Source organism: Sapajus apella, unplaced genomic scaffold, assembly GCF_009761245.1.
Source record: "Sapajus apella isolate SASKATOON/1434 unplaced genomic scaffold, GSC_monkey_1.0 scaffold12, whole genome shotgun sequence".
Taxonomy (NCBI): domain Eukaryota; kingdom Metazoa; phylum Chordata; class Mammalia; order Primates; family Cebidae; genus Sapajus; species Sapajus apella.
This window is the reverse complement of record NW_022436952.1, coordinates 17,875,408-17,895,187: the sequence shown is the minus strand read 5'-3', so window position 1 is coordinate 17,895,187 and position 19,780 is coordinate 17,875,408. Positions and strand designations below refer to the sequence as shown.

The following is a 19,780-nucleotide window of genomic DNA, read 5'->3' as shown; positions in this document are numbered from 1 at the left end:
GAGGTGGGCCCCTCAACCCGTTTCCCAAAATTAGATTCCCTTCCTTGTCAAATTTTGAATGAAATTGATTTGCCCAATGCCTTTCTTTTCTATTGAGACAGTCTCACTCTGTCGCCAGGCACCAGGCTGGAGTACAGTGGTACAATCTAGACTCTCCGCAACCTCCACCTCCTGGGTTCAAGCAATTCTCCTGCTTCAGCCTCCCGAGCAGCTGGGACTGCAGGCACGCACCACCATGCCCAGCTAATTTTTGTATTTTTAGTAAAGACGGGGTTTCACCATGTTGGCCAGTATGGTCTCGATCTCTTGACCTCGTGATCCGCCCACCTCGGCCTCCCAAAGTGCTGGGATTACAGGCTTGAGCCACCGCGCCCAGCCAATGCCTTTCTTTTCTACATCTGGAACATACTCTGGGCTCAGTAGTACCCTTTTGCTTTAAAGAAGTTAAAGGCCTTATTTTTTGTCCTTGTCTACATTCCTTTCTTGTATGTAGAGAAAGGAATTTTCTTTTTTTCCCCACAATTGTGACATGCTCCAGGAAAAACCACATCCCCTTTATTCATTTTAAGTCCAGCCATAGCTTGTGCCAGCAAAATAGCTTTATGCAAACTTCCCCCTATTCCATCACACACCTTGATGTAATCCAAGTGAGCTTTCCCTTTAAGTGGCCGTAAAGCCTGGCAGTCAGAATTAGCATTGTCAAACACTAGTAAGTGTAAAACAACATCCCAAGCCTCTGTATCTGATATGGCCTTTCTTATGGCTTCTTGCGTCGAGCTATAAAGTCAGCATATGGCTCTTTTGGTCCCTGCTTAACAGCTCCAAAAGAAGGGTTTTTTTCGCTTCCTGATGTAATTCTCTTAAATATACTTTCCTAATCTGCTCTGTAACCAAATCGGCCATAGTAGCTTGTGCCTGCCAAGAATCTCACGCACCTGTTCCCGTAAGCTGTTCCATGGGAATATTAATTGGAGGTTGAACATTAACCTTTATATTAGCTTGAATATTAGCCTTGTGAGTCCACCAGGTCTCAAACTGTAAACATTGAGAGGGCGATAAACAAGTTTGGGTTAAAGTATCCCAGTCTACTGGAATCAGCCAGTAAGAAGTGGCTACATTCTTTAATAATCCTAGCACAGAGACCCTGGTCCATATTGGCTCATGGCCTGTTTAAACACCTTCAACAATTTGAAGGGAAAGTGTTCAAAAGCAATCCATACTGCCCCTGCTGATCTTGAGGGTATACAACAACGGGAAACTGCCAGGCCTCCAAATCTCTTCTCTTGCTTGTTGAATTCCGGCTTGGATGGAGCCGGTTACCGTATTACACACGGCAAGAGGAGCAGCCAATTTGATTTTTGAGGCAGCTTCCAATTCCTTTAATGGAGAAATATTAGGAGAACCTGGCCATCCCTCAACAAGATACTGACGGGGTGCTGACAGGCACATCTTTTCCTCATTTGACTTCTCTTCCTTTTGCTCTACAATTTCTTTACATACTTCATCACACTCCCTTTCCTCTTCTGAATCCTCTTCCCCGTCTTTGTCTGAAACAGCTCCAGGGCAGAACGCACCAAAGCCCAAACGGACCACCCTGGAACAGAAGTATCTTTTATTCCTTCTCTATGTACCTTCCTTAAAGTAGTACCCACTTTTTCCCATTCCTCCATGCTCAACGCTCCCTGCTTAGGAAACCAGGGACAGAATTCCTCAACTACATCCAGAAACTGTGTTAACCTGTCAGTACTAGCTTTAATTCCCCCTCTTTTACGCAGCCGACAAATCAAACCAGAACAAGCCTCTTGCTTGTTCGATCCTTGTCCCTTGTTACCCCAATATTACCAAGCTCCCCCAGCTCCCCCTGGGAGATTTTTTCAAGCGTTCTCGGGCTAATTCCGAGCTCCCCCAACTAACCCTGGGAGATTTCCCCCCTTTTTTTTTCTCTTTTCCTCAAAAGTTCTCAGTCTACTTCTGAGTTCTCCCTAACTCACCTGGGAGATTCAAAATTTCCTGGGCCCCTTCCGAGCTCCCTGACTTACCCCAGGGATTTTTTTTCCAAGACTACTCAGGATACCTTCAGCTTAGCCTCTCCTCTCTCCGTTGCTCAGACAACTCTTCATCCTGGGTTCGAGTCCCCACACTTGGGTGCCACTTACTGAGTAGCACCTTGGCCAGGAGACGCCCACCCAGGTGGCACTGAAGGAAGTGAGAGGCAAACACCCAGATAGAACAGCAAAGTGGGTCTATGTGTGTGGGGGGGGTGGGGGGGGTGGGGGGTGGGACGGGCAAGCTGCCCACTGAGCAGAGAGCCTCAGGGGCTGACAGTATTCCAGGCTGAAGGTCCTGAGCAAATGCTGATCCATGTATTTATTCTCTCTGAACAGGTGACTATTATTAACAAACAGGCGTTCTGTACTTTCCCATAACTCAAAAATATACCAAGTAGGCAGCTGTTACCTGCTCACCACTAATTACAGCCAAACTAAAAGGTATTCTCCACGAGGGAGCCACAGGGGCAGGGTAAACTTAATATTTCTCAACAGAAAAGTGCATTAGCCAGCTGCGAGATTACTCCAAGCCACATAATGTTTATGGAATTTGAATCCCTTAAAGGAGAAAGATGGAGTACAGAAAATAATTTTTAATGGTTTAGTTTTCAAATTTGATAAAAACATAAGTCACAGATCCGAATATCTCAAAAGAAGAAAGAAGAAAGAAAGAAAGAAAGAAAAGAAAGAAAGAAAAGAAAAGAAAAGAAAGAGAAAGAGAAAGAGAAAGAAAGAAAACCCAAGCACAAGAAACATAAAGAAACTGCCACAGGGAATATCGAAGTTAAATTTTTCCAAAATAGTAATAAAAATTCAACCTTAAAATTAGCCAGAGGATAAAAGAGAAACACAAATAAAGAGAATGGCAGATTTCTCAGTGAAAGCCTCTTTTTTTTTCTTTCTTTTTCTTTTTGAGACCGAGTCTTGCTCTGTCGCCCAGGCTGGAGTGCAGTGGCACAATCTCAGCTCACTGCAATCTCCGCCTCCCAGGTTCAAGTGATTCCCCTGCCTCAGCCTCCCATGTAGCTGAGACTACAGGCACCTGCCACCATGCCCAGCTAATTTTTTATATTTAGTAGAGATGGGGTTTCACCATGTTGGCCAGGATGGTCTCGATCTCTTGACCTCCTGATCCACTTGCCTTGGTCTCCCAAAGTGCTGGGATTATATGCATGACCCACCGTGCCTGGCCAAACCTCTGAGTTTTTATTTTAAAATCTTTACTGAAAAAAAAAACTACAGGCATAATTTTATTACTATAAATACATGTCAGTAAAAAAGTAATATATCTTCGTTTTGGTTTCATTTGGACAAATTTAGATAAAGTTGGGTCTTTAGCCATTTGTTTACCCAATATGATATGTCTGTCTTACCTAAAGTGTGAAAACAATTTAAATTTGATATAGTTATTTATGTGGTTAGATTTAATACAACATTCCATTTTTTTTCTATCGATACTATCTGTTCTTTTGCCCCTCCCTCTTTGTTGGCTCTGTTTTCTTTCAAATTAAAAAACAGCAGCTGGGCACGGTGGCTCACACCTGTAATCCCAGCACTTTGGGAGGCCAAGGCAGGCGGATCACAAGGTCAGGAGTTTGAGACCAGCCTTGCCAGTATGGTAAAACCCCATTGCTACTAAAAATACAAAGAACAAAAAAATTAGCCAGGCATGGTGGTAGGTGCCTGTAGTCCCAGCTACTCTGGAGGCTGAGGCAGGAGAATCACTTGAACCTGGGAGGCAGAGGTTTCAGTGAGCCAAGATTGTGCCACTGCACTACAGCTTGAGTGACAGAGCAAGACTCCATCTCAAAAAAAAATGAAAGAAAGAAAAAGAAATGTTAAGTAATTACATTTATATTGACTTTGGCTTATTAATTACATAATTTTGTCTTATTTTAGAGGTTTCTCTAGGGCTTAAAGATGGAGCTGCAGACCATTATATTTAGCAAACTAACACAAGAACAAAAAACCAGATGCTGCATATTCTCACTTACAAGTGGGAGCAATATGATGAGAACACACAGACACACAGAGGAGAACAACACACACTGGGGCCTTCCAGAGGGTGGAGGGTGGGAGGACAGAGAGGATTGGGAAAAATAACTAATGAGGACTAGGCTTAATGCTTGTGTGTTGAATAATCTGTACAACAAACCCCCGTGACACAAGTTTACCTATGTAACAAACCTGCACTTGTACCCCTGAACTTAAAAAATAAGCAAATAAATAAATGAAATGCAGAACAGTGTGTACAGTCAAAAATAATTGAATAAGACAAAATAAATGGAACAAAATCCCATGTACAAAGATTAAAATAAATTAACATTGTTAAAACGTCCATACTATTCAAAGTGATCTACAGATTCAATGAAATTCCAATCAAATTTCCAATGGCATCTTTCACAGAAATAGAAAACAATCATAAAATATGTATGAAACCACAAAAGACTCCAAATAGCCAAAGCAATTTTGAGAAAGAGCAAAGCTGGAAACATCACATGCCCTGTTTTCAAACAATATTACAAAACTATAGTAATTAAATCAGTATGGTTCTGGTATAAAAACAGACACATAGACTCATTAAACAAAAGAAAGAACCCAGAAATAAACCCATACATATATGGTCAACTAATGTTTGACAAGGACACCTAAAATGCACAATGAAGAAAGGAAAGTCTTCAATACACGATGCTGGGAAAACTGGATATCCACATACAAAAGAATAAAATTGTACCCTTGTCTTATATCATGTATAAAAATTAACTGAAAGCACTCTTTAGTTGGATTGACAATGAGTGCATTAGCCTTTCCTAGAAATTTGTAGAAATCATAGGAAGTCTTTGCAAGTTTCTTAATCCAAGCATAATTTGTATTAAATGGCATGTGACATTTGGGTGACATATTTATATATTTTTTTAATTATTATATTTTACACACTAATTTTGATTTTTTTTTAAGTCAAATATACATTTTTCACTTGTCACTCTTGTAAATGATTTTGGTGGAAAAGGAGACACTTATGAAGTGGTTTATATGATCTGATTGTTTTTGCTGTGGTTATAACTACCCAAAAGAGAAATCTTTATTTTTTGCAGAAAAATAATAGAAGTAAAAATAAATTATAAAGAATATACAATACATTCACAGACTAAAACAGAATGAAAACAGAAAAATTAACAGACGAGCCATAAATTGAAAGACATTAAAAATTAAGGAAGCTATTTCATTGACTATTATACTGGTCATACTGGTCATTATTAATATTTGCCTAAATTTAAAGATTTCAGATTGTTGAACGTGTATGTTAATAAATTATCGCTAAGAATATATGTATTTATAAACATGTTTCAAAAGTTTCACTTCCTCAGAATAGTGTTACTATTCAAGTATCAAAGAGGCCAATTGGGTCATGAACACATGTAGAAGCATCGACACAATGTTTATAATCTAATCTTCATGGGGAAAAAAAAATGCTCAAAAACCTAGAGATGTGAGCAATACCAGTAAAATTTCTACAATTTGTCAAGATTGTTTAAAATGATTACTTCTATTTCCCTGGTTGCCTGTTGCTTTTCTGGAAGCCTGAGGGGGGAAGCTGTCACTGAGGTCCCTGAAGTTACCCGGGCCCAGGAGAGACACAGCATCAGCTGACACCTGCAGTAAATGCCACTGAAGACACTCACTGGGAAGAGGCTGCCGGACCGTGTCTGCCATGCTCATGTTTTAAAGGCTTGTCAAGGTAAGTCAAAACTCCTTTTCCTTTTTTAAGTAGAAGAATTTTCAGGTACTCAACAAACGTCACACAAAATTAGTTTATTGTGTTTGCCCTATATTAATTTTTTTTTTTTTTTGAGACAGAGTCTCACTATGTTGCCTAGGCTGGAGTGAAGTGGCGATCTTGGTTCACTGCAACCTCTACCTTCCGGGTTCAAGCAGTTCTCCTGCCTCAGCCTCCTGAGTAGCTGAGATTACAGGCATGCGCCACTAGGTCTAGCTAATTTTGTATTTGTAGTGGAAACGAGGTTCCACCATGATGGTCAGGCTGGTCTCAAACTCCTGACCTCCGGTGATCCACCCACCTGGGTCTCCTAAAGTGCTGGGATTACAGGTGTAAGCCACCATGCCTGGCCAAGGCTTGAGCTTTCCAGTGGGCCATAGCTTTTGTAGTGGGCTGCACTCTTCTAAATTACCTAGTCCCTGACACCGCAGTCCAAAGGTTTAAGCAGAAACTTCAATGCACTTGATGTTACTGGTCCTCTTTGTACAGAGGATAAATATGCTAATTCTCTTCCTTAGGAGTTAGCCCTGAAAAGGAAAAGCTCAATGTCATCAAATGCAACCAGGTCAATCCCATTGAGTGCTTCCCCTTTCAAATTCTTAACTCAGTGGGTTTCGTCAGGCTTCTACGTAAAAATACCAGAAAACTCCAATTCGTTACCCTGATATAATCCCATGACTTCATTTGCTGGAAGAACTAATAGCACCAGATTGGTAGTAATGAATAGTATGTAATTTCCCTTGATCACCTCCTCATTCCCCATCAATGAAGCTGAGTTTTCCTAATGCTCACTAAATTGTTTTCAGTGGGACTACAGAAGCCAGTCTCTCCCGGCCTCCTTCTGTTTTCTTATTTTGATGATATCAGATATTTGGCTTAGAAAACAATTAAGAGTTCCCATGTTAATTACCAGGAAGAAACAGTCAAAAAAAAAAAAAGGCCAAACAGCAACATCCACTTGGCTTTCTGTTTATTGTTTAAGACATTGTAATTTCCCAAGGCTGGTTTAGATAAACACATTTTGTCCAAGTTCAGGGGCAGCTGTTTTCCCTTGCTTCATGAAATTATCAATAGGCAGGCCTTTGATTTTTCTGATCCACGCAGCTTTGCGAGCTTTTTCTGGATCAACCATTCCAGTGGACTCCCTGGCCTGATATTCCTTCATCTTGGCTTCCTGGTACTCTTTCTCCTCCTTCACAGTCAACAGCACGAACTCAGTGTTCACTCTAAGGGGATCAAGGGCTGTGTAGATGCGAGGCCGCTCTTTCTTAAGAGACAGGGTGGCTGTGCCCATTTGTGGAGCTAGCATGCGGTTTGGTTTAATGACCTGCATACTGGTCAGGGGACCCGTACTGCACACTGCCCTTTCAATTGAACTGGTCACTTGGTCTCCACCCTTTAAGCTGCCAGAGAACCTGGAGCGGATAATCATGGGCTGGGGTATGGTGGACTGGACTCTGGGACTGTGCAAAGAGTTCTTCAAGTTGGGCTGCAGTTTCTGGATTTCAAGGGGAACACTGGTTTGTTTCACATCTATGGGAGGATTGCTGAATCTCAACCGATCAACTGCATGTTGGATTGATTTTCCTTTGAGATTCAAGACCTTCCTTGGGTATGTAATTGAAGGTCCCCAGGCATCAATGATTTCTGTTTGGGGCCTACAGGGATAGGCAAATTCTCCAGAATTATGGGCTTGCTGCAGGGCGCTGACAGTCAGGAGGAATCGATCAGGTGATATAGGGATTTTCCAAGACTTTCTTTCTGGGTGATTGATCAATTCCTCTGCAGTTTCCAATTCTCCTTGTTTTTGTCCTTTTTCCACATCATCCGCTTTTTCAAAAAAAGAAAATAAAAACAAATTGGCATTCTGTGAAAAATATTGAGCTGTATGCATTAAGGACTTGGGCATTCTAACTTTGAAGCACATTGAGGTCTTTGTTGCCCAACAGGTATGCCATTGTACAGGCAGGCATCGTCAGTGGCATTAGAAATGAGGACACTAGGCCAGGCGTGGTGACTCACGCCTATAATCTCAGTGCTTTAGGAGGCTAAGGTGGGTGGATCACCTGAGGTCAGGAGTTCAAGACCAGCGTGGCCAACATGGCAAAACCACATCTCTACCAAAAATACAAAATTTAACCAGGCATGATGGCAGGTGCCTGTAATCCCAGCTACTCAGGAGGCTGAGGCAGGAGAATTGCTTGAACCCAGGAGGCAGAGGTTGCAGTAAGCCAAGATTCAGCCTCTGAACTCCAGCCTGAGTGGTTGAGCAAGACTCCATCAGAAAAAAAAAAAAAAGAAAAAAGAAATGAAGATACTAGAAATGATTTAATAAAACAAGGTTTTGTTGTTGTTATTTTTGTTTTGTTTTTGAGCTGGAGGTTTGCTCTTATTGCCCAGCCAGGAATGCAATGGTGCAATCTTAGCTCACCACAACCTCCACCTCCCAAATTCAAGTGATTCTCCTGCCTCGGCTTCCCGAGTAGCTGGGATTACAGGCATGCACCACTATGCCAGGCTAATTTTATATTTTTAGTGGAGGTGAGGTTTCTCCATGTTGGTCAGGCTGGTCTCAAAATTCCAACCTCAGGTGATCCACCCGCCACGGCCTCCCAAAGTGCTGGGATTATAAGTATGAGCCACAGCACCTTGCCTAAAACAAGTTTTTAATGAAATGCTAGTATTGAGTAAAGTGTATATTAGCCTCTAGGTGTGCACATTTTGAAGGCAACAGGTGTGATTTCAGTGCTCCACACATTTTTGAAAATGTGAAGTTGGGAATAACCTTCACGTACCATCTAGGATTCACACAAAGCAGATCTTATAAATTTATAGTCATACTTATATTTTTCAACAATAATTATATCACAAAATTTGAACTTTATCTTATTAATCAAATTTGATTCCAAATAATCTTGAATGTTGCTCAAAATAAAACCTGTCTTCCAATAACATGTCACCCCGCGGTAATGCAAATAATCACAACATGACTAAAAGGCAGTTCCTAAAGAGGAGTTCCCAAAATGAATGATTAGCAACAGGTCCAAGAGCTACTGAGCTGAATCAGAGACTCCTTCTGCCATGTTGGTTTTGATCAAGACCTCAGAGGTATGAAGACCATTAAGTTAACAAAGATATCTTCACAGGCGAGCAAATCTATTATGCCTTTCTCATTTGAGCTTTTCAATCCCTACAATACCTCACAGAAACACCAAAAGCATTGTCCTCATTTTAAAAAAGGAATAACTGAGTCATGAAAAGTAAAGGTCGTTTGCCTAGTCTAACCCCTAACAAGTAAAATCTGTACCCCAGGCTATACCAGAAAATAAAATATAACAGTGTGTGAAGCATGTAATTTCCCTTGGCCAAATAGATTTTATCCCAAGATGTTTGTGCATGGACACACTAGGAGGGAATGAAACATCACATTTTCCCCGATCTTTACTTTCTTAACTAAACAATATTGTATTAGGACATATATAACTGAGTGGCTGGGCGCAGCAGCTCATGCCTGTAATCCCAGCACTGTGGGAGGCCGAGGCGGGCAGATCACCTGATGTAAGGAGTTCGAGATCAGCCTGGCCAACATGCTGAAACCCCATCTCTACTAAAAATACAAAAATTAGCTGAGCATGGTGGTGGGCACCTGTAGTCCCAGCTACTCGGGAGGCTGAGGCAGGAGAATTGCTTGAACTCCGGAGGCGGAGGTTGCTGTGAGCCAAGATTGGGACACTGCACTCCAGCCTGGGCAACAGAGCAAGACTCCATCTCAAAAAAAACACAAAAAACAAAAAACTGAGTGAAATTAAAATGTCAAAATCTTCCCTATTCACCTTCCAAACTCAAAAAGAGAATTTTTCTCTTTTTATACAAAAAGGGATTGTGATGAGCTCATTGTTTATTAATTTGTCTTTTTTCAAATGATAGCGTATTGTGGATCTTTTTTTTTTTTTTTTTTTTGTTTCTGGAGTGCAATGGCTTTTTTTTTTTTTTTTTTTCTTGAGTGCAATGGCACAATCTTGGCTCACTGCAACCTGCAAAACAACATGAAACTAGAGAGAGACAGAGAGAGAGTTTGGATCTTGCCACCAATTCAGAATTAAGTATCACTGTTTATCTTGTCTCCTGCCATGGATTTTGCCTCCAAATGCCCCTGCCCACCATCCATGCCATTTGTTCCCTTATGAACTGAATAAACTCTCCTCTTACCATCTCTCCGGGGTAATTTTAACTTTCCTTGACTTTCAGGTTCCTCTGTTAACATTGCTAAATTGTGATTAAGAAAACGTAGTAATCATACACTTCAATTAGGGCATAAAATAATATAATCAGTAATAAAGGGGGCTGATAATTGGACTGATTTTTATACAAAATATCACTATCTTGTTTTTTATAGATACATAATTATGGAGTACATGTGATATTTTGATACATGCATGCAATGTGTAATGATTAGATCAAGATAATTAGGAGATCCATCATTTTAAACATCTATCATCTCTTTGTGTTAGGAATATTCCAAATCTTCTCCTCTAGCTATTTTGAAACACACAATACCTTATTGTTAACTGTTGTCACCCTACTGTGCAACCAAACACTGCAACTTATTCCTTCCATCTACCTGCATTTTTCTACCAAACACCGTATTTGTTTGTTGTCATATGAAACCAAATAGTTACCTGCAGTCTGTGAAAACTAAAGGGAGTGTAACAACCTTCTAAATTGACTGCGCGACGGGGAAAAGTGAAGCCCTGGAGACTGAGTCGCATAGCGCAGCTGTTTTCCTGCTCTGGTGTGTGACCATTGCTCCCTGACCTTTGTGTTGAGGTCTTTTCCATTAACCAGACTCCCTAGTCTTCATTGAAACTGAGACTATGACGTGGAGACAGACACCCTTGTGATTGTCACCTCTTTACAGCAGAAGGTTAAGCAATCCATTAGAGTGTAATCAATAGAACCAATCTAGTCTTACACCTCTGTATGTTAGCCTTTGTATGGAAAACTGAATTCTGTTCAGCACCTCTGTTTCTGTCTATGTAAAGGATCTTCCTTTTTCCCCACCCCAGCAGCACTGGTCACACTAGTCTTTGGTGTCCCTGTGCCCCTGGATGCTGCCCTCAAACTTTGCACTTGGGAAAACTGTTTTAGCAAGATCCTGAATCTTTCGATTAATTTAGGTTGACAAGTCTAAGTTCTAGATCTCATCCTGACTCCGCCTATATAGGACTGGTAAAAGGAAGGAGTCTTGCCACCCTAACCCACACATGATTATTCTTTGGATGTCTTATAAATGGCATTGGCCATGCCTACACCCCCACCGACATCCACACACACACACACAAACACACACACACACCTGCTTTATACGTAATATTTTCCAGCTACAAACATGATCTCTCAGGTCTAAAAACAATACATTCTGCATAGATCATTTTTCTGTTTACAGCAACTTTTGTCTCTGTCTTGAAGAAACAGTTTTATTTATTTATTTATTTATTTTTTGAGACAAGAGTCTCACTCTGTCACCCAGGCTGGAGTGCAATGGTGCACTCTTGGCTCACCTCAACCTCCGCCTCCCAGGTTCAACCGATTCTCCTGCCCTAGCCTCCCCAGGAGCTGGGATTACAGGCGTGTGGCACCACGTCTGGCTAATTTTTGTATTTTTTTAGTAGAGACGGGGTTTCACCATGTTGGTCAGGCTGGTCATGAACTCCTGACCTCGTGATCTGCCCGCCTCGGCCTCCCAAAGTGCTGGGATTACAGGCTTGAGCCACCGCGCCCGGCCCGAAACAGTTTTATAACATACGTTTTGAATTGGGGGGATGGGGTATTGGTTGCTTGCTTTGTGTTTCAGTGGCAAGTATTAAAGCTAGTCTTATCTCCTGTGCAAAGATTCTTATAAGTTTGAAAAGCTAGCTCTTGCAAATCAGAAGGTTCCCTTTAACCGGCTGATAAATTGTTTGGCGGATCAGAGAGAATGGCTCCTACCTTCCTGGAGGGTGAGGATTTATATCCTCAGGAAACCATTGGCCAAAACATTCCACAAAGAAACCAGCCTTCCCCTGTTCCCACCACCCCCACCAAGCCCCGACCTACACTGTGGCTTATCACTCAACTTGCTGGTATTTCAATTTTTTTACCTGAAGATAACTTGGCTGGCTTCAGGAGTACTCGGGACTTGGGAGGTTTCTTTGGTAGGATCTCCTGGATCACAGTTTGTTTACTGGATACAGACTCTCTCGGGCTGTGAACCTGAGTATTAGACTTGGAGAGAATTTCCATGAGGATATTTTCTTCTTTTTCCTCCTCTTTCTCCTTATTCTTCTTTTGTTTCATTTTGTCCATGGCATACTGCCACTTTATGTGCTCAAACTGGAACATGAGAACATTGCTCTCTGTGTTGACCACCATCCTGGAACCAAAACAGGGTTGCCCATAAATGGAGCGTGGAGGCCACTGAGCGATGCACTGCAGTTACTGTCCCACCTGATCTTTAGACCAAGGGAACAGTGTCCAGGTAACGACCCAGCAGACTACTGGTGTAGGGGGCTGGAGGGTGGAGAGTGGTGAAAGGTATCAGGCCATGTGGCAGGATTCGTTAGCTTTGTCACTTTTCTTTAAAAAATAAACATGATCAGGGCACATATGTTCTGATTATTTCACTTATCAAGTTAAAATGCCTTTTTTAAAAAATTTATTTTGAGACGGAGTCTCATTCTGTCACCCAGGCTGGAGTGCAGTGGCATTATCTCGGCTCACTGCAGCCTCCACCTCCTGGGTTCAAGGAATTCTCATGGCTCAGCCTCCTGAGTAGCAGGGACTACAGGCACGTGCCACCATGCCCGGCTCATTTGGTGTTTTTAGTAGAGACAGGGTTTCCCCATATGGCCCAGGCTGGTCTTGAAATCCAGAACTCAACGACCCACCTGCCTCGACCTCCCAAAATGCTGGGATTATGAGCCACCATGCCCAGCCTCAAGTTAAAATGCTTTTAAATGAATTTCTGTTCCTGGAGTGAGTGCCTCTGTGCACAGATGTCTTGAAATTCACTGGATTGTTTCGCTGTTTTGTTTTGCACAGTTTCCAAACCCAATATTACTATTGCTGTTGGCAATGAGGGAAGCTCTCTAGTGGGGAGGCGTCATCTCCTTCTCAGATCCTCTGCACAGACACCACACACTCCACGCTGTCACTCCAGGATCTCTGCACATACCCTAGATGTACACAGAGCACCTGTGCTTTATAAAGCGAGGTGATTTCTAACTTCTCTAATCCCCACTTTTATGCTCCATAGACAAAGAGCTCTAGAACTTCCCTTCCCTATCCCCTTCCTGTCCCCCTCAGCACTGCCTCCCCGACCCCCCAGTTTCATAAGCAAGTGGATTTCCCCGTCTGTGCTCTTCCATTAACTATAAGCAAGAAATGGAAATACACTGCGCAGGCTCCTTTCTGCGCCAAAAGGCTGCAACATTAAGACCTTAACCAATAGCATAAACTCTCTAGAAAAGTAACTTCTTTTGCCTGGAAGTGCTGGAATGGAATGAGGGGAGTCATTGCAATAAGAAATCTCTTTTAGACTTATTTTTACTCAAGCCAAAAGGAAATCACCTTTCTTTGGATGCTGTGAATAAAACACGGTCTGAGCTTTTTTTTTTTTTTTTTTTTTAGCAGCATGACTGAAAAGTGTTCATTAATTGAGCCTTATTACCAGGCTGCCCTCTTTAAGATGGTAAATGTACTAATGAAGTTTCACTAAAAGGAAGCCAATATGGTTCAGAAAGATTAGTGATGCCTCAAGTGAGCTTGAAGTAGAATTTATAGGTTAGTTCTATTTGGTTATTTTTATATAATAGCACCTGAATCCATGCATATAAAAAGCTCAGTACTGTATACAATGCAGACAGTCAAGGTACTAGTTTCGTAAGCTCACCAGCTCAGCTCTCCTTCACTGTACCCGCTGCTGCTGCCACCCCCCGCCACCCTCTTATTTGTCCCTTTGCATTAGAAGTGAGGCATCAGAGATAGCTGATAGAACTCTCACGCAGCCAAAGGCATGATCACAAAGCAAGCAGGGGCTGCACGTTGATAGAACTGCGGTCCTTCCAGAAGTGTTACGGCGCACCCACTGCAATTCCCACAAACACGCAGGATGAATTAAGAGTCAAAATGAACCATGATTGCTTCCTGATCACTAAGTTTCGTGCAAAGCCCTATTAGTCCCCACCACAAGACTGTCGCTCCGCCCAGCCGAAACTGTAGAGAGACACTACCCACGCTCTCCTGCTGACAGCAGATCCAGGGCTGGAATCCCAGGGGAGGAAAAAAATCAAACAGAATCACTCACAGTTCTGACCTCCACACCTACCACCCACCTGTTGCCCCGAATAAAGAAGGACAGCACAGGATCGCCTCTGCCATTGGCTTTTATCACCTTCAAACAGTTCCCGTCGAGGAAATTGTAAATTCGGATCTTGCCATCTGCACAGGCGCTGATGACCCGGAGGAAGAGAAGGGACACGTGGAGCACCTCCCTGGAAGGGAACAGAGCAGCAGGCAGTACCCATCCTCTCATAAAGTGCCTGGGTTTGTTTGGAGTTTGGGGTGTTTTGTGTGTGATTGGCAGGCGGTGGCAGTAACCGGCCTCGAAATGGTGTTCACCGTCATTTCATAATTGTGGAAGTAAATCACCAAACACTCTCAAGACATACCTCTTCCTATTCTGGAGCTACTTTCCCTGCAGTTAGGTCACAGGGCCACAGATGACAAAACAAAGGGGCTAATGTCACAATCTTTTTTCTTTATGTGACGTACAGATGATCACGTTTGTCTCTTGCAATTTGATTCCTAGCTTTTAGTTCTATATAGTCATGCTGAGGATTATTTGATGTTTTAATTCCTTTTAAAATAATATTATCATATTAAAAAGAAAACAGTAAGGAAAATGATTATCTTTATATAAAGCAAATACTTTATATTTGAGCACTTCCTTTTTTATCTTAAATTGGTGGCTTTTATTCTTTCAGTGAAATATCCTTAAGGAAAATTATATCCAGGGATGAGATTTAGGAATGTCCTTTTTTTTTTTTTTTTTTTTTAGACGGAGTCTCACACTGTCACTAGGCTGGAGTGCAGTGGCGCGATCTCAGCTCACTGCAACCTCCACCTCCTGGGTTCAAGAGATTCCTCTGCCTCAGCCACCCAAGGAGCTGGCACTACGGGCACACCACCACACCTGGCTAATTTTTTGTATTTTTATTAGAGACGGGGTTTCACCATGTTGACCAGGATGGTCTTGATCTCCTGACCTCATGATCCACCTGCCTTGGCCTCTGAAAGTGCTGAGATTACAGGCGTGAGCCACCACGCCCAGCCTCAGGAGTGTCCCTTTTTGATGGCCACCCTATGCCATTTGGCCTCAGGAAAAGGGAGGAGGGACCAGAAGAAGATCTAGACAGATTCCTCCAACAAAATCCTTTCTAGAAACTTTGCGGGTTCAGATTAGATCCCAGATATGTGAAGTACTCAATTCTAAGAAGTAAAAGTACCCCACTCCTGTTAATAATGACACAGAAAAGATGAATTTGATACCGCCAATTTGTTAGATTCTATATGCAAAGCAAGCCTATCAATGCCTGCTAGCTCTACCCATACAAGTCCATTCATGGCCTAGTTCATGTGCTACCTTCTCCAAACAGCCATTTCTTATCTTAAATTCTTCCCACATCTCCCCTCATCACACATGCATACAAACTTCAAGTATACTTTCAGATTCTCTTGGGCATAACTCATATTATTGCATGCTCATCACCTACCATAGCACTCAGCCCATAGTAGGTCCTTAATTTATATTTGTTGAAAAAGTGACTATCTGCTCATGTTTTCAGAGTGTGGTCATTGCTACAATGTGTTAAAAGAATGACATCCACCCTATGCCATTTGGCCTCAGACTTGCTGAGATCCCGGGATCACATGAAGACTTTTCAAGGCCCCAACCATTAACCAAACAGAAATAGCAAAGATCTCAAAAGGCAGGAGCATGATCAGCATACCCAAAGAACAGCAAGGAGGCAAACAGGACTTGAACCCCTCATTATGTGATAGATAAAGACAGACAGAGATAAAACGAATCTATAAAATAAGTATTAACAAGTCTAAGAAGGCCACGTCCCAGCACTTTGGGAGACTAGGGTGGGAGGATTGTTTGAGGCCAAGAGTTCGAGCCCTTGGCTCTAAGAAACATTTAAAAATTAGCCAGGCATGGTGGTGTACTTCACAAGTAGCTTCACAAGTCCCAGCTACTTGTGAAGCTGAGGTAATAGGCTAACCTGAGTGTAAGAGTTTGAAATTATGAGGTTATAGTGAGTCATGACTGCATCACTGCACTCCAGCCTCGGCAAGAGAGTGAGACCCTGTCTCAAAAAAGAAAGAAAGAAAGAAAAAGTCCAACAAATTTTGAGATTTTTTTCAGGGTGGAAATATAACTTTTTTGGTGTCCTAAGCACATCAGTCTGCCAATCATGTAATCCAGCGTGGGGAGAGATGCCATGTGATAGAAAATTTGGCCTCTTTGGGTATCTCTTTTGATCTTGCTGAGCTGAGCCAGTACTTGTCTTCCCAGAGATCCCCGTGATATTTGGTAGTTCAGTCTACATCGTTGTAGCCTAGTAATTAAAAGCACAATTGGGATCAGAAAACCTGGGATCAAAACCTGACTCTACCATTTATGGGCTGCATAACCTTCAGGAAGTAATTTAATATCTCAGTCTTCAGTTTTCTTTTCTATGAGATAGAGATAGTAATTTCTGCCTCAGAGGACTGCTGTTAGCACTAAATTTTTTTTTTTTTTTGAGACAGAGTTTCGCTCTTGTTACCCAGGCTGGAGTGCAATGGCACGATCTTGGCTCACCGCAACCTCTGCCTCCTGGGTTCAGGCAATTCTCCTGCCTCAGCCTCCTGAGTCGCTGGGATTACAGGCACGCGCCACCATGCCCAGCTAATTTTTTGTATTTTTAGTAGAGACGGGGTTTCACCATGTTGACCAGGATGGTCTCGATCTCTTGACCTCATAATCCACCCGCCTCGGCCTCCCACAGTGCTGGGATTACAGGCTTGAGCCACCGCGCCCGGCCAGCACTAAATTAATTAAGGCATTTTTAAAACTTAGCTCAATACCTGACACAATAGTGGTTACTATGAGCTTACAATAGCCCAGTCTCCTTTCAGGTTTTATCTCTGCCCTAGAAATAAATTATTTGTCTCCTTTTTTTGCTCCTTCTTCATCAAAGTCACTGTAGACTGATGTTAATGAAAATGGTGGTATAAGAAATTCCAAAATTCTGCCCTTCCATAAAAGCAAAGAGAACCTAGCAAAAACTTCCAAAATCAATTTACCCAGAACTCTGGAAAATAATCAGAGGTTTGCAGCAACCCAGGGAGAACTTAGACAAGTAAAATGGCATAGTGTCAATAAGAATAATGAGACTTCGAGGTCAAGAGTTCAAGACCAGCCTGACCAACATGGTGAAACCTTGTCTCTACTAAAAATACACGTACCTGTTATCCCAGCTACTCAGGAGGCTGAGGCAGGAGAATCACTTGAACCCAGGAGGTGGAAGTTACAGTGAGCCGAGATTGCGCCACTTCCCACCTCCCAGCCCAGTGGTAGCCATGAAAGTAACAGTCTCCACTTCTGGTAGTGGAGGGAACAGAATGGACCTCATTCTGACAACTACAACAGCGGAAGAAAGAAAAAGGAAGCTCACCAGAGGGGGCTCAACAGCACATTTAAGCAAGCAGAAGAAGCAAAGTACTTGAAATAAGGTCAATTGAAGTTATGCAGTGTGGAACAGAAAAAAAATAAAAGAATAAAGGAAATCAGTAGAGCCCAGGAAATCTGTATGGCATCATCAAACAAATCAATATATGCATAATAGGAAATCCAGGAGGAAAGTAGAGAAAGGGGCAGAAAGAATATTTGAACAAATGATTGCTGAAAACTTCCCAAATATGATGAAAAACATTAACTTACAAGTCCAAGAAGCTCAACAAACTCTAACTGGGATAAACTATAAGAGCTCCACACTTAGATGTATCATAATCAAATTTTCAAAAACCGAGGGTGAAGAGAATAATGAAAACAGCACGAGAAAAGCAGGTCCTCATGTAAAAAGGATCCTCAAGTAAGATTAATTGATGATTTATCTTTAGAAAAGTGTCTTAGTCTATTGTGTGCTGTTATAACAAAATACCATACAATGGGTAATTAATAATCAACAGAAGCTTATTGACTCATGGGTTTAGAGGCTGGGAAGTCCAAAACCAAAGGGCTGGCATCTTGTGTGAACCTTCTTGCTGTGCCATTCCATGGCAGAAAGGCAAAAGGAGAGCAAAAGAGATAGCAAGAGAGAACGGAAATCATCCTTTTATAAGGAACCCATTCCCACAATAATGAACCTATTCTAACTATAGCATTAGTCCATTCCTGAAAGAAGACCCCTCAGACCTAAATACCTCCCATTAGGCTCCACCTCCGAACACTGCTGCATTAGGGATTACGTTTCTAACACATACTTCTTGGGGACACATTCAAATTACAGAAAAGAAAATTAAAATGACACACTAAAAATATCCAATTAATGCAAAAGCAGGCAGCAATGGAAGAATTCAGGAACAAAAAGTACATAAGACTATAAAAAACACATAGCATAATGACACAAGTAAGTCTTCTTTTTTTTTTTCTTTAGAGTCAGAGTCTCACTCCATCACCCAGGCTGGAGTGCAGTAGTGAGATCAACGCTTACCACAGCCTCGAATTCCTGGGTTCAAGTGATCTTCCCACCTCAGCCTCCTCCTGAGAGGGTGGGACTGAAAAGGACAACTAGTTGGAAGATCCACAAGGAAATAGAAGACATGAACAATATCAAAAACTATCTAGAACTAACATACATATACAGAACACTCCACCAAACAACAGCAGAGTGCACATTTATCTCAAGGGCACAAGGAACATTCTCCAGGATAGACCACATGTTAGGCTACAAAACAAATCTTAATATATTTTGAAAGACTGAAATCGTACAAAGTATGCTCTCCAACTACAATGAAATTAAATGAGAAATGAATAATGAAGAGCATTTAGAAAATTCATAGTTATGTGGAAATTAAACAACCTTCTCTTAAATAAACACTGAGTCAAAGAATAAATCAGAAAGGAAACAAGAAAATAATTCGAGATGAATGAAAATGAAAACACAACATATCAAAACTTATGGAATGATGCTAAGCAGTTCTCAGAGGGAAATTTAGAGCAGTAGATGGCAATCTTTCTCTAATCAATAATCGTTCACCTTAGGAAACTAGAAAAAGATCAAACAAAAATCAAAAGGCAGAAAGGAAATAATAAAGATTTTAGCAGAAATTAAAAATAGACAATTTAAAAATACAGAAAATCAAATTAACCCAAAAGTTGGTTTTTTTTAAATTCACTCATTATTTATTTATTTTGAGACAGAGTTCTGCTCTTGTCACCCAGGCTGGAGTGTAATGGCATGATCTCAGCTCACTGCAACCTCCACTTTCCAGGTTCAAACTGTTCTCTGGCCTCAGCCTCCCGAGTAGCTAGGATCAAAGGCACCCGACACCATGCCCAGATAATTTTTGTATTTTCAGTAGAGATGGGGTTTTGCCATGTTGGGCAGGCTGGTCTGGAATTCCTGACCTCAGGTGATCCACCCACCTCGGCCTCCCAAAGTGCTGGGATTACAGGCATGAGCCACCATGCCCGGCTGGTGGCTCAAGCCTGTAATCCCAGCACTTTGGGAGGCCGAGGTGGGTGGATCACGAGGTCAAGAGATCGAGACCATCCTGGTTAACATGGTGAAACCCCGTCTCTACTAAAAATACAAAAAATTAGCTGGGCATGGTGGCGCGTGCCTGTAATCCCAGCTACTCAGGA

General features: G+C 41.9%; 1 protein-coding gene across 1 annotated transcript in view; it reads right to left on the bottom strand.

Annotated features, from left to right (window-relative positions):
- Positions 1-6,779: 6,779 nt before the first annotated feature.
- Positions 6,780-19,780, bottom strand: part of CDRT1 (CMT1A duplicated region transcript 1) — a 39,018-nt gene continuing 26,017 nt past the window's right edge. Inside the window, exons 12-15 of the mRNA XM_032280212.1 lie at positions 14,199-14,357; positions 11,967-12,238; positions 10,036-10,092; positions 6,780-7,656 (exon numbers count right to left, since the gene is read on the bottom strand). Of these exons, the coding sequence (XP_032136103.1) occupies positions 6,833-7,656; positions 10,036-10,092; positions 11,967-12,238; positions 14,199-14,357 (1,312 nt within the window). The 3' untranslated portion in view covers positions 6,780-6,832. The remainder of the gene's footprint in view (positions 7,657-10,035; positions 10,093-11,966; positions 12,239-14,198; positions 14,358-19,780) is intronic.